At 42.2% G+C, this 12,901-nt stretch overlaps 1 protein-coding gene across 1 annotated transcript in view; it reads left to right on the forward strand.

Moving 5' to 3' along the window:
• Positions 1 to 5,975: 5,975 nt before the first annotated feature.
• The window catches only part of CASD1 (CAS1 domain containing 1), a 31,738-nt gene continuing 24,812 nt past the window's right edge, over positions 5,976 to 12,901 (forward strand). The window contains exon 1 of the mRNA XM_055710419.1: positions 5,976 to 6,400. Coding sequence (XP_055566394.1) covers positions 6,268 to 6,400 — 133 coding nt within the window. The 5' untranslated portion in view covers positions 5,976 to 6,267. The remainder of the gene's footprint in view (positions 6,401 to 12,901) is intronic.

Below are 12,901 nucleotides of genomic sequence, written 5' to 3' on the forward strand. Positions count from 1 at the left end.
CTAGATATTAACCCCTAGAACTAATGTGCACTCAGTCATTGCTCCCCTGGGAGGAATCCCATGGTCATTCAGATGTTTGCACTTCAAGATACACTGAATTTTTAATCTGTTACAGCTCATAATCTGAATCTTGGGCAAGACTTATCCTTAAGAGTTGGACCACCTACTAGTATTTTTTCAAGATTTCTTTAGCTGATGTTCTTTAACATTTTTAAATGTAGAAACAATCAGTACTGTTTTCCTTCCCATTAAATTTGTAAAAACTATTCTGCCTACGCATTTCTTTCATGCAATCTTTTATTACTTTGGTTTAGTTCATTTGCTGTATTCCCTAATTCGTATTTTCTGTAAAGTTCTTCCTGGAACTTCCTTGCCTCTCAGCTTCATGTCAGGATGATCATTAAATGAAAATCAACTCTTACTCACACAGGTACAGGCCTTTTCATCAGAGCACACCTATCTAACATCTGTGACAAAGGTGACCATTGAAGCAGAAGATGTTTTAGACACACACTAAGCATAAGCTGCCTGAGACTTTGATGTAGGACTTTTCAAACTCAAGGCTAAGTATTTTTTAATGGACCAATATCGGACAGCTTACTAATGTACTATAATGTAACAGAATGTTAATCATTATTAGCATTAATGATTTTTACTAGATACCACATGGACAGAAATGAAAATTATGTTCTCTCTGTCTCTCTGTGTGTTTTAAAGAGTAATTACAGCACGGCATCTGTATTGCTGGCAGCCAAACAGAGGAGAAGGCTTCTGACGCTCCGTGAACACAACACGGCTTGGACAGTGACTGTGTAGGCTTCCAAAGACCGCCTCACAAATATAAAGAATCCTGAATTTTGAAGAGACACATCTAGGAGCATAAGGTGGAACCGGGAAGAGGAACAATGTGAAAATGAAGTGTTGATGAAAATAAATAAGCCAGTTTGACAAAGAGCTAACAGTGACTACCATTTTCTCGCAATTGGGAGTCAAGAAAAGAGAGGGGGCAAATGGAAACAAATAGTACCTTCATCCCAAGAAACTCATCTAAATTGAAAATTCTTAACCCATTACATTGATGAACACAAAGTTTTGAGGATAAGGATCTAAGCAGCTGAAAGAAAAATCGATTTGCATTAATGAACCACGCAGAGTCCCTGTCCAGACTCAAAACTGTATAGCTGCACAGTGATGACCACAGCCCACAATGCAGAGGTGCAGCCTCCTGACTGTCCTTAATGGAAGAGGACAGATGACTTAGACATTTGAAATCTGCGTGTTTCCCTTCCCTGTCTCCATCCCTCCAATCCACCTCTATTTCAGATCCACAGAAACCTGAAATGAAGACACTGTTAAGCTTCATGTTATGGAACTGCAGATGTACCTCTCTCATTGATAAAGGTAAACATATCCTTTTACTTGTGATTTCAAAACTACTTCATTTAATATTAGCTTTATTTTAGTACAGACTACTGAGGAACCATTTTTATAACTCTTACAAAAGTAGAAATCTGTAAAAGCAGTACTTCGTGATAGAATTTCCAAGGTCTTACAGGTTTGGTGGTATATTTTTTTCAGTATTCGGCTGAGACAGTACTAAGGGTAAACTGCTTGATTGAATAAGTCCACTGAGAAAAAAAACAAACTTCTTACTCTCTGTACTCCCTCTTCATTAATGTAATCAAATATCTACAATAGATAGCTACCATGCATGCACACGTCACATGGAAACTTGATGCTTATGGAAAGATTGATTGCCACCATGAGGCTGAAAATGTAGCAATTATAATGTCTGATGGCAAGTACACAAAAGCAAAAGCTGCTGAAGGAAAAGCTGCACTACAGAAAATATTGTTCTACCCAGGAATCTGTTGAAGAACACAGCTTTATTTCTGGAATTACAGTATGACCAGAGCAATCAGACAATGATGCACACATTAAATTAAGATGTGATATGGTTTGGTGTATGGCAAATCCTACTGACTGATCATTCAACACTTAACCTGTAAGGTAATGTAGAGAATATTCCAGTTAGTACGCAACAAGTACTATGTTCCTTATGAACATATGAACATTTTCCTTATGAAACATACAGATTATAGGTAAGCCACATTTTTTTTCTTCCAGCTCTGGAGCCTATATTCCTTGCTGTATATACTTGTATGTACACTCCTATTAGCTTTATATATTATAAATATTAGCTTAGTATATTACTCCCATTAGTAAATCCACTCCTATAGGCATATAAAAGCTCAAAAGGGAAAATATCACACAAGAATGCCCTAGAGTATTCCTCTGACTGACAGCGTTTAAATATCAGCTCTCTGTAATAGCTATAGTAGTCACTTTATCTGTTCTTACATGCTTACAGTCCTTGGGATTGCCTTGTGACTTGGACTGAGGACAGCAGATCTAACTCCAGCAGCTACACGTGGCTATAAGGCTGAAAACAGGAAGATCAAGAGGGGGAGGTCTACTGTGAACTAGGCTTGTCAGCAAACTTGCCTACCCATGCCAGGTTTGACCCATGGCACAAGGTTCTCCTTCCATTTATGCTGAGCCTGCCAAGCAAAGTTAGGAAGCAGTAAAAAAAGAATTATCTCACCTAAAATCATATATGTGTAAATTACATCTGTCCAATTTAAACTTAGTATCTAGATTCAACAGAGAGTTGCTATTCCTGATGGTGTTGTCCACCTTACTTTAACTTGTGAGTAAATTACCAGCACCATCCTTGCACCAGTTCTATAGAGGGAGGCTGACGATTAGTTTAAAATAGATTGGTTCACTACAAGTGGGTGGAGTTAGGTGAGATGAAGCCCACCTTTCCTGGTTGCTTTATTATATTGCCACATAGGGGAAATAGTGCAGCCAAACCCCACGGTAATATTTTTAGCTTCTGTCATTAGTGACCATACATAGCAGCACCGTCTCTCATGAAAATTATGGATTCAGTTAAGCCAAGGCTACATTTGTAGAAAATAGAAATGTGAAATCCCTCCTCATGTTTTTTACTCCTGATATGCATAGACATTATCCCATCGTAGCGTCACATGTCCCCTGCCTCTCAAAGGAACCGCTTGTCTGCTCACTGGGTCTTCTCTCTGTGGCTGCTCCGGGTGTTCCCCTCCCACGGACAGCCTTTGGTGCTTCCAGCAGAGCAAACAGAAAGCCAATGCGAAGCTGTAGCATTTGCAAACCAAAAGCTGAGGTCTGACTGAGGCAGAAGAGCTAGCAGACTTCTGGTTTACTTCCAGCGCATTATCAGCAGAGAAGAAAATAAAGCAGACATCCAATTTACCAAGCTGCTTCTAGCTAATAATAGTTCATGTCTGGAGCTGGTTTCACAGGATACTTAGCAATCCCTAATTAGCCTTTTATATCAGGCCTTTTATATATAGTGGTTTGGGTGTGATTTACTTAGGTATATGTAATGATGCCAAATCCAATTAGCTTGCAAAAAACAAGGAGGTACGTGTAAGAAGTGAGACCGCCTGCACGCAAATCACTTCCTAACTCATGGCACTTCAGCCAAAAGCTTCTGGCTGAAATGAAGATCTCCCTTGTTGAACACCTAAGCAATGTCTCCAAAGGAGTGATGAAGTAAAAGCAGATGCCTTGCTCACATCCATGTAAATATTTAGTATACATAGGTGGATTCTCTTAATTAAGATATTCAACCTGCAACAGTATCGGTATGCATTTGTACAGTCATAGATAACAGAGATGTAATCCATGCATGGGGTTTTCAGGCATCACTGAAGGCCAGTGTTAGTGCTTCATAGCAAACGAGGACTGCCCAGGGGCTTGTAGTGGCAGGCAGCGGATCTGAAGGTGTCCTCCAAAGGCTGTGGGACAGCCACTATTTCTGGATGTTGGAATTTTCTGAGATACCTATAAATAAAAGCATGGTTGTTTTGATGGTAACTTTCTTAATTTCTGCTGTTCTTTCATAGGAAAAAGCTGATTTAATTGAAGATCCCTGACATTCTCCAGAGAGATTATCATGCAGTAGAGAGCTGAATACTTTAGTAATTTTGAGAGAAAAGGTTAAATTTCCCTGCTCAAGCACTGCAGCCATCCTAACCGAGAACTGAGTCAGCACTCCAGGAGCTCCAGCTGAAGTCCATGCCTTCTGCATCTACGCAGCTTATAGTAACCGTGTTAATTAGGGTAAGTTTTGAGGAGCTACACTCACAGCAATAAATGCACCTTGCAGACTTGCAACATAGCCAGCAAACAGTTATATTGCAGAATAAGACAGGCTGAAGTAAGTATGTTTTGGTTGGATGAAAAGTCTTACTTGTTCATAAATAAATGTTACAAAAACAAACGAAGAAGAGTATCTGTGGTCCTCAATGACTGCAGGAAAGATGCATTTCATAAGACTATTAAGAATCATTAATGAGCAACAATGCAAAAAGCTGAAAAAATATTCTAGTGAATACTTTCAGTTAGAGAAGCTGTTAAAAATGTTTAAGTTGCTTCTTAGAGTGTAAAATGCTTGCAGCTGTCACGTGAACATATGTGAAATGAGGACACAAAGAAAGCTAAGCACTAACAGGAATATTTTAACAAATAATAAAGTTTGTTCACAGTCAGAAGGTTTTGAAAATTCTTGGCTTTTTGAATGATGCATGACCAAAAAATAATACATGAATGGGAATTTTTTGCTTATGGTGTAGAAGACTCCATACTATGACCAGGTTTGGAGGTTTTTGTTTGTTTGAGGTTTTTTATTGTTGGTTTGGTTTTGTTGATTTTTTTTTTTTAGAAACCACAAAACTGTACACTTGGGAGTTTACCTGGTCCTTTTTTTTGCTCTCCCCCTGAAAGAATAAATCTGAGCACTTTAAAGTAGTGAAGTGTTTTTATTATTTAAAAACATGGCTAAGAATGTGGATGAATTAACAGACTGAATTGATTGAACAGAAAACAATATAGAGTACAAGGTGGCAGATAGTAAAGACATTGGTTGGGTGGAAATGGGATATACATTAAACATATAGTAACAGTGCACATCAGCAGAATACTTAGAACTCAATTTTTTATTTATATCACACTATGTTTGCATAATGCTTGAAGTTCTTGTTCTTCAGATAATATTTGAAAATAAAACTTTGCAGTGTGTAAACTTCCTGGGTTTGTTTCAAATGTTTCACTCCCCCCACTCTCACCTTATTTTCGTCATGTATTATTAAATGAATAATCAAATTCACGGATTTGCAGAACTTCCAGATGAGTGCTTTTTGAATGACAGGGAAATGTAAGGATGGTGAAATGAAAACTAGGCGCTTTTTTTGTGTTTACAATCCAGCTAATTCACGGTGGCAATTTACCTGCTCAGTTAAAAAAAACTTTTTCCGTTTGTTTTTTTGCCAGTCTGAATGAAGAGTTCGCTGGGCCTGAGGGAGGGTGTCTGCCAAGCACACCGAGGACTTCATCGTGAACCCAAGGCTTGACAACCGCTCACCATTTTTTTTCCCATATTTGTGCGAATACCTACTGAACACTTTCCCTGAGTTTTATGTTTGCTTACATATGGCTTTTACGGGTTAGATGCGGTAACCTGGCTTTGTGGCAGGGTTTCTCGTGCCCCGCGCAGGGCCGGGCCTGGCGCAGCCCCTCACCGCCGCCTCAGGGGGGCAGGTCCCGGGGCGCAGGTCCGCCGCCCTGCACCTTCCCCCGCTACGACCCGAGTGACGGCCTGCGGAGGAACAGGGTTTCCCTTTTGTAAGATTCCAGCATTTCACTCGCAACACGCACCTTCCACACACCCCCTCCCTTTTTTTTTTTTTTCCTGTGAACCCAGGTAAATCCGTGAACACGGTTCGGTGTCTTTGCACAGCGTTACCCTCGTTCAGAGGGAGTGAACGTCTCCCAGCCTGGCCTGACCGAGCCAGCTAAGTGACAAGTGTTTACAAATCGCATTGCTTGGAAAAAAGCCCGCCCCGGCCCGCCCAGCGCCAGCCGCCCCGGCCCGGCTCAGGTGCAGCATCCCGCGGGCACTCGCCTGCGGCCCCAGCTGCCCCCGGCGGGCCGCGGGGCGGGGAGCCGAGCGCCGGGGAGGGGAAGCGGCGACGCCGGGAGGAGGGCGGTGGCGGCGGCTCCGCCCCGGCAGCGAGGCACCGGGCTCCTCTCCGCCGCGCCGGTGGGGACGGCGGCAGCCGCCAGCGGTGGGGTCTGCCTTCGGCGCCAGCGGGGACCCAGTGCTGCCCCGCTGCGCCCGCCCGCTCCATCGCACGCTGTTGTCATGGAGGAGCCAAGATGGCGGCCCTGGCCTACACCGGGGGCAAGCGGGAGATCAACTACTACTTCAGCGTGAGGAGCGCCAAGGCGCTGGCGCTGGGCGCCGTCCTGCTCCTCACCGCCTGCCACGCCGCCTCCCGCCGCTACCGAGGTGAGAGGGCGGCCGCGGGCGCTCCGCGGGGGGCCGCGGCTGGCGGGCAGCGGGAGGCGGAGCCCGGGGACCGCGGCCGTGCAGGGAGGGTGGCGGTGCCTCTGCCCGGAGCAGCCGCCGCGGGGCCGAGAGGCGGCGGGGGCCACACGCGTACCTTGCCCCGGCGGGCTGGGGCGGCGGGGGCAGCGCGGCGCGGCGGGGCGCCGGCTGTTGCGGGAGGCGAGTCTGGGGACGGCGGCGGCGGGGACCCCACGGCGGGGCCCGACCCCGGGGTCGCCGCAGCTTCCCGCCGGCCGGGCCGGGCCGGGCCGGGCCGAGCCCCGCGGCGCGGGCGGGCGTGTCGGGCGGCGGTGCGGCGTTCTGAGGGCGCAGCCCCGCGCCTGGGGCCTTGCGGCGGTGTGTGCAGCCGCACGGCTGCAGGTGGGGTTGCAGGGGCGGAGGGTGCCCTCCTCCCTGGCACCGCTCCCGTCCGGGACCATTAACGACCTTTAACGTGCAACTGAGCGATTAAAATCTTAATCGGTCTAAGACTTGGTGTATGTTCTTTTACTGTTTGCATTATTGTCTCAAACGTAACAAAATCCAGCCTCATTGGTGGATGAAGCGAAATAAAGAGTTTGTTGGGTTTCACGTGGTGGCAGTGGCCGTGGAGGAGGCAGTCACCAGGGTCTGGAGACCATCGCTGGTGAAGGAGGGGTGGGCTGCACAGGTGCGCGGGGGTCGTGGGAGCTTTCCTCATTCCTCCTCTTTCGGGTTGTTTTGGCCCCGAAGCTGGTGTGATCTGTAAACGCTAATGAAACTGCTAAAGGAAATATTTTCTAGTTTCCAATTCATGCTAAAAAACATGGTATGTTTTTGCAGGTAAATAAAAAGTTGATCCAAAGAGCGATTACTATAGCTCTGTTTACTCTGGGACAACAGATGACGTATTCCAACGCTGCTAGCGTCCACAGAAGGCAAGACTGAGGCAGTTTATTGTAGAAATGGGGAAGGGGATAGAGATCTTTGTGGATACAGTTCCTCTGGCTGGCGTTCTAGTAAGTCTGATAAACTGCTTAGTACTAAATTGCAAGATACAAGCATTTACAGAATTCAAGAGGAGCTCAAGCATGAAGCAGTTGAACTTGCCTGTAATGCTGTGTTCCTTAAGGCACAGATCAGTCGCAAAACTAGATGGAAGGAGGGTGGCAAATGTGATGCTTTTCTAAAGAGGGATTGCCAGACCGGTCTAAGAAAATAGTCTGCCATACCAAGCAGATTAAAGGAAACTGGAATATGCGCAAACACAATATATTATGAGAGAGTCAGTGAGGAGGATGAGTCACAAATCGCAAAACTGTGGGAATCTGCAGGCCTTTATCTAAGTTGATGCGGTCTGTATGGATTTTCACAAAGCTTTCAACAAGTTCCTTTGGCCCAGGCTTTTAGTTTCTTGAAGCTATTACAGGGTAAAAGAGGCTTTCCAGGGCGTAGCATGGGAGTGATAACAGAGTTACCAGTTTGGGCTTCTTTCAACAAACAACATTCAAAAGACACAGATAGTTCAGAAAGTGAGGGTGGAGCATTTAGAGCAGACAAAAAGTTTTTAGGATAGATAAAAGCAGAGGCACTTGAGAGACCATTCTACAACCCTTCAGTGATCTCAAACATCTGAAATTCAGCAAATGTCAGGATATTTTTGGCAATTAATGAAAAAACAAGATTTCACAGTGATATTGCACAGCCAAAGGTAACTGTCACCTTGCTTATTGTCTGTAACGTTGGTCACCCCCTCTTAGTAGCAGTATAATAGAGCTTGGAAAATGTGTACAAAAGAGCAACACAAATGGCAGAAGAATAAAACAGCTTCTGTACAAGAAGCAATAAAATATATAAACATTCTATAGCCTGGACAGAAAATTAGTAACTTGCTAATAGTCTCAAATATTATAAATTATTGGGGGAAGGTAAATTGATTGTGATTGTGTCATAACACAAAAAGTATCAGCTGAAAGATGAAATTAGCAGGCAGTATATTTAAAAAAATCAGAAGAAAGCACTTTTTTCCCCACACAAGACATTTTGAAACAGATTACCAAGATTTTGTACTAAAAATACCCTAAAAAAGGGTTATCCTGATTTGCAGAAGGTGGGTGAAGTGGGGCTGCAGACATGCGGCACTTCTGGCTCAAAGTCACCAAGCTGTGAAAGCAAGGCTGTGCTAGGGAAGGGATTGCTCAGTGTTTGTCATGCTTTTATACTTTATCTTTGAGCATCTGTCATTAGCTGCTGCCAGGAAGAGGAGAGCAGGCAAGACTGACTCTTTCATGTGAAGACATGTTCTGCCACGCTAGGGCAAAAAAGAAGTTTAACAATGAATTAGCACCCATGTGGATACTATCTCTCTGTCACAGATACCCAGGAATACGGAGGAAACGATTGAGCTGCATATGAACAAAAAGAGGTGCAATTTGTTCTGTGGAAAGTGTAGAATTCCACTTCCCCCCCCCCCCCCAAAAAAAAAAAAAATTGGTTCTTTAATATCTGAAGACGCTGATAACCTAAAGTTTGCATCAGTTGAAATAGCAACTGTCTGAATAATGGGGAAAATGAGATTGGAATTAGAGGTGTCATTCATGGAGTTCGGTGTGCCTAATGATGTACAAGATCCTGGTGCCCTGTAGGACATATAAAAGGTGGCAAAGAGCACAGCTGACTTTGAAGAAAAACTGTGTGTTAAATCAAAATACTTTGTGATTTCATGTCCTCTGTTATTTACATAATCAGACTTACACCACCAAAACACATGGACAGTGTTGAGACTTCTAGCCTGCCCTACTGTAGTTTTTTTTTCCTTGGACAATTCAGCCAGAAAGAAAAAGCCACAAAAAATGTATATAACCAGACAGAGAATGGTACATGTCAAGAAGGTTCATCAGTGAATCCTTTCTGTGGTACAAGCATGGGTATGCAAAAAGTCCTTGAGAAAGAGTAGTTATTTTTAAGACTTTTTATTTGTGGGTTGTTTTTTTTTGAGGAAGACATTCTGAAAGTGATAAAGGCACATAAAAACTGGTTCTTTCCTATCTTTTCCCTTTTCTCACTATCCCTGGGTAGGAGTGGAAGTATTAATGTATAGATATTCTGTGTTTTCAGTGTGCCTGTACTTTTAGGATTTCAGATGAGCAGCAATTGGATGCTTTAACTTTTTGGTAGTAAGCCTGGTTTATCTCGCTCAGTTTAGAAACCCATGTTCTGCAGATTGCCCTCTATTTTTCTCCTCCATTTGCAATATTGAAAAGTTCACAACGGATCAACTCGAGCTGAGAATATGCATGTATTTTATAAAATGGTTGGTTTTGTAGTGGTTCCTTTGGGAGCTCTTGGATGTCTGAGACTAGTTAGAATGCCTTTGTCTGATTGTCTTCATCTGGCCTCAGTTGTGCAAATACGTATTATAGATAGGAGCAGCCCAGTATACTTAGCAGTAAAAATTGCCTGTATAAAAGTTACTTGTATGAAAAAACGCTGGACTGGGGTTGTGCAAGGTCATATCAATGTCAGGGAGACTAGTGTGTTTAGGGGTTGCATACATTTTTTGCAAAACTTGAAGTGAATTAAGAGAAGTTAAGGACTGTCTTTAACTTGCAAACAGTTTCTGTGAAGAGTTAAGTGGGCTAAATGTTTACATACTATCCAGTGAAGTTAGTGCTGTGCATTTTTCAGTTATTATCATATTTCAAAGGTACAGTCCTAAACCTTGTTGGAAATGAGTATTTATTTAAGGTTTGCATTCTTAAAATCAGCACTGATAGATCCTGTTTAAAACTACGTTTTTATTTTGAATTATAGAGAACAATTGAATTTCCATTTCTTAAAAATAGAGAGTGTGATGATATTTGATGAAAATAAAAGGTAATATGTTGGAAGCATAATTTATGCAAAGCACAAAGGAAGAGCTTAAAAATAATGGTCTGTTTTGTGTATAGAGTGGCACTTAGATTTTTTTTTTTTTCCCCTCAGGTTTTGGGTTAGGGTTTTTTGTTGCTTGTTTTACTTTTTTTCTTTTAAGATCTCATTAACGGTTTAATGGTTGAGAAGAAGGTGTGGTATATTGAAATGAGTGGTTCTTTGGCAGCTGTGTATTTCATCTCCTAAGTAAGACTCGGGCATTTCTGGAGGCACTGCCTTAGCTGTAACCTCCAATTTACTCTCTTGGCTGCTGTTTCAGCCTTGTTTCATTTTCCTCCCTCATTTTCCCCCCAGAACTTCTGCTATTATGTTTAAAGACGGACATCAGTAGTGCTCCTATATGAGTTTCAGGATCTTTCTAGTAATAGCTTGAGGAAATAGGAAGATACTCAGTATCTGGAGTTAGGAAAGAAGGCATAACTCCTTGGCCTAAAATATTATCTCTATGTTTAAAATGTATACAATGTGTGATGTTTGGAATGTTATTTCAGTAATTATAGTGTAGGATGGGGGATTGTTTTATTTGTGGGTAATTATGATGGGAGTGCCATGGAGTGCCATGGAGTGCAGAGCTACTAGGGTTGGGTCATGAACTCAAGATACGGAACATGCTCTCATATGACTAATCAGTAAACTAAGATTCTTCAGCCTTTAAATCTTGAGGAAGGATTGACAGTAGTCTACAAATCATGATAGACATATGTGCAAACGGTCTTCCTGTGGAAGAACTAAGGAGTGCCAATTAAATCTGGTAGAAGCCATATTTAAAATAAAGGTAGGTGATTCTTCAAGAGCAGCTGTGGGTATAGAAAACTCTTGTAGGAGGATGCTAAAAAATTGAAGAGAAGACTGCATGACTTTGTCAGAAAGAAGTCTGTGGAAGGTTCTACATGTCCAGGAAACCATGTCCAGCTCAGGAGGTCCCTGGACTGAATGTAGTTGGAAGAATATCAGACAAGGAAATAATCACTTAGCTCTCGTCTTGTTCATTCCTGAGCATCTGCTTGTTACCTGTTGAAGGCAGAATACCAGGCTAGACAGATCATTGGTCTGACCATGTATAACTGTCCTTACTTTCTTATGCATCTTCCTCAGCAAGTTAATGGATTTCAGAGGGAATTTAATTAGTGGTGGATTTTCTTTTACGTAGTTCACTGTTCTGTCACTCTGTCTTCTAGTTGTCATCATCCACAAAGCAGAGGGCTTTGTAGCAGTAACTGTAAGTCACCTATTCTTATAATCTACTCACAAGCAACATGAGTTTGATAATGTTTTTTTTTATTATTTATGAGTTTCATTTTTATGCAACTTACTCAAAATAATAGTTTGTATAAGTGTGAGAATTATTCTCTTGTTGAGAATCAAGGAAATTATGCTGCTTGAAAGCCAAAGTATAGAAACAGGATTTTATTTGAAATTATTAAGAAGAGATGGAACTATGATCATACCAGATTTATGATTTCTACTAGAAAGATGTCTGCCCAGCAGATCTGAGCTGTGCCAACTATTTAAAAAGCAGGTAAAGATTCAGCTTTCTGTGTCATCTGCTGTCTGAACTACTTCTGCAGAAGTTTTGACAACAGGATCAGTAGCTGTTTTATAAGTAGCAATGGTTGAAAGAGGAGCAGAAAGGCATTAATAAACTGCTGCTGGAAGATCTTTTCTGTCATCTGTTCAGAAATGGCACTGTACTGAATAATGATAGGGACAGACTGGAAAAAAGCATGATGTCGCTGACTGGGAGTGACCTGTAACGGCTGAAAAATAGGAGACTTCCAGAAACTACCGTTCTGGAAACCTTGAGTTCAGCTTATGTCTGTGGGGGGTGTGTGTGTGTATATAAAATACTTCATGAGAGCTCCTTTAAATGTTCAGAAGAATGTGGCCTTCTGTGTGTGGCCATTTGCCACATCCCGTTGCTACTGTGCAGTAATTAACCAGTATGACATGGGTAGTATGCATTGTGATTAGGAAGGAAGTGTCAATTTGATTTGTGGTATCTCAAGGATTTGTTTGAGAGGTTATTAGTCAATTTGAGGGAATTCCTGAACTACCGTGGGGTGATTAATAGGCTCTTATTGATGATTAAAAACAGGAGCTTATCACTGTATGTATATATTTTATTTATATTTTTAACACTTTTTTCTTCTATGTTTCAAAATCTGCCTGACCAAGAGCTCCTAAAACTGAAAGACAGAGTAAAAAAATTACAGTTTTAATAAAGCCAGTTTATGTTGCATGTTAGGAGTATGTTGCGTGGGTTGCTCACAGAGAACCAACACAGAGATGTTTATCCAGACCTTTTTGGAGACTGTTACAATTCTTCATCTTATTCCAGCTTTTTTTAGTAGTTGAGATGCAATAGCAGTGGTAAGTAATTGAAGTTCCAGGATAGAAAATAAGTCTGGTTGTTGAGAGCTGCATTTTGAAATGAGGGATCATGGTAAATAATACTACTTGATTGTGTTACTGCTGCTGGGTTTGGTTGGATATACAAGCCAAGAAGTAACAGTTAAAATACAGTCTGTTCTACACTGCCTTTTTCTGATT

This window comes from Falco cherrug, chromosome 4 (genome assembly GCF_023634085.1).
Source record: "Falco cherrug isolate bFalChe1 chromosome 4, bFalChe1.pri, whole genome shotgun sequence".
NCBI classification, from domain to species: Eukaryota; Metazoa; Chordata; class Aves; order Falconiformes; family Falconidae; genus Falco; species Falco cherrug.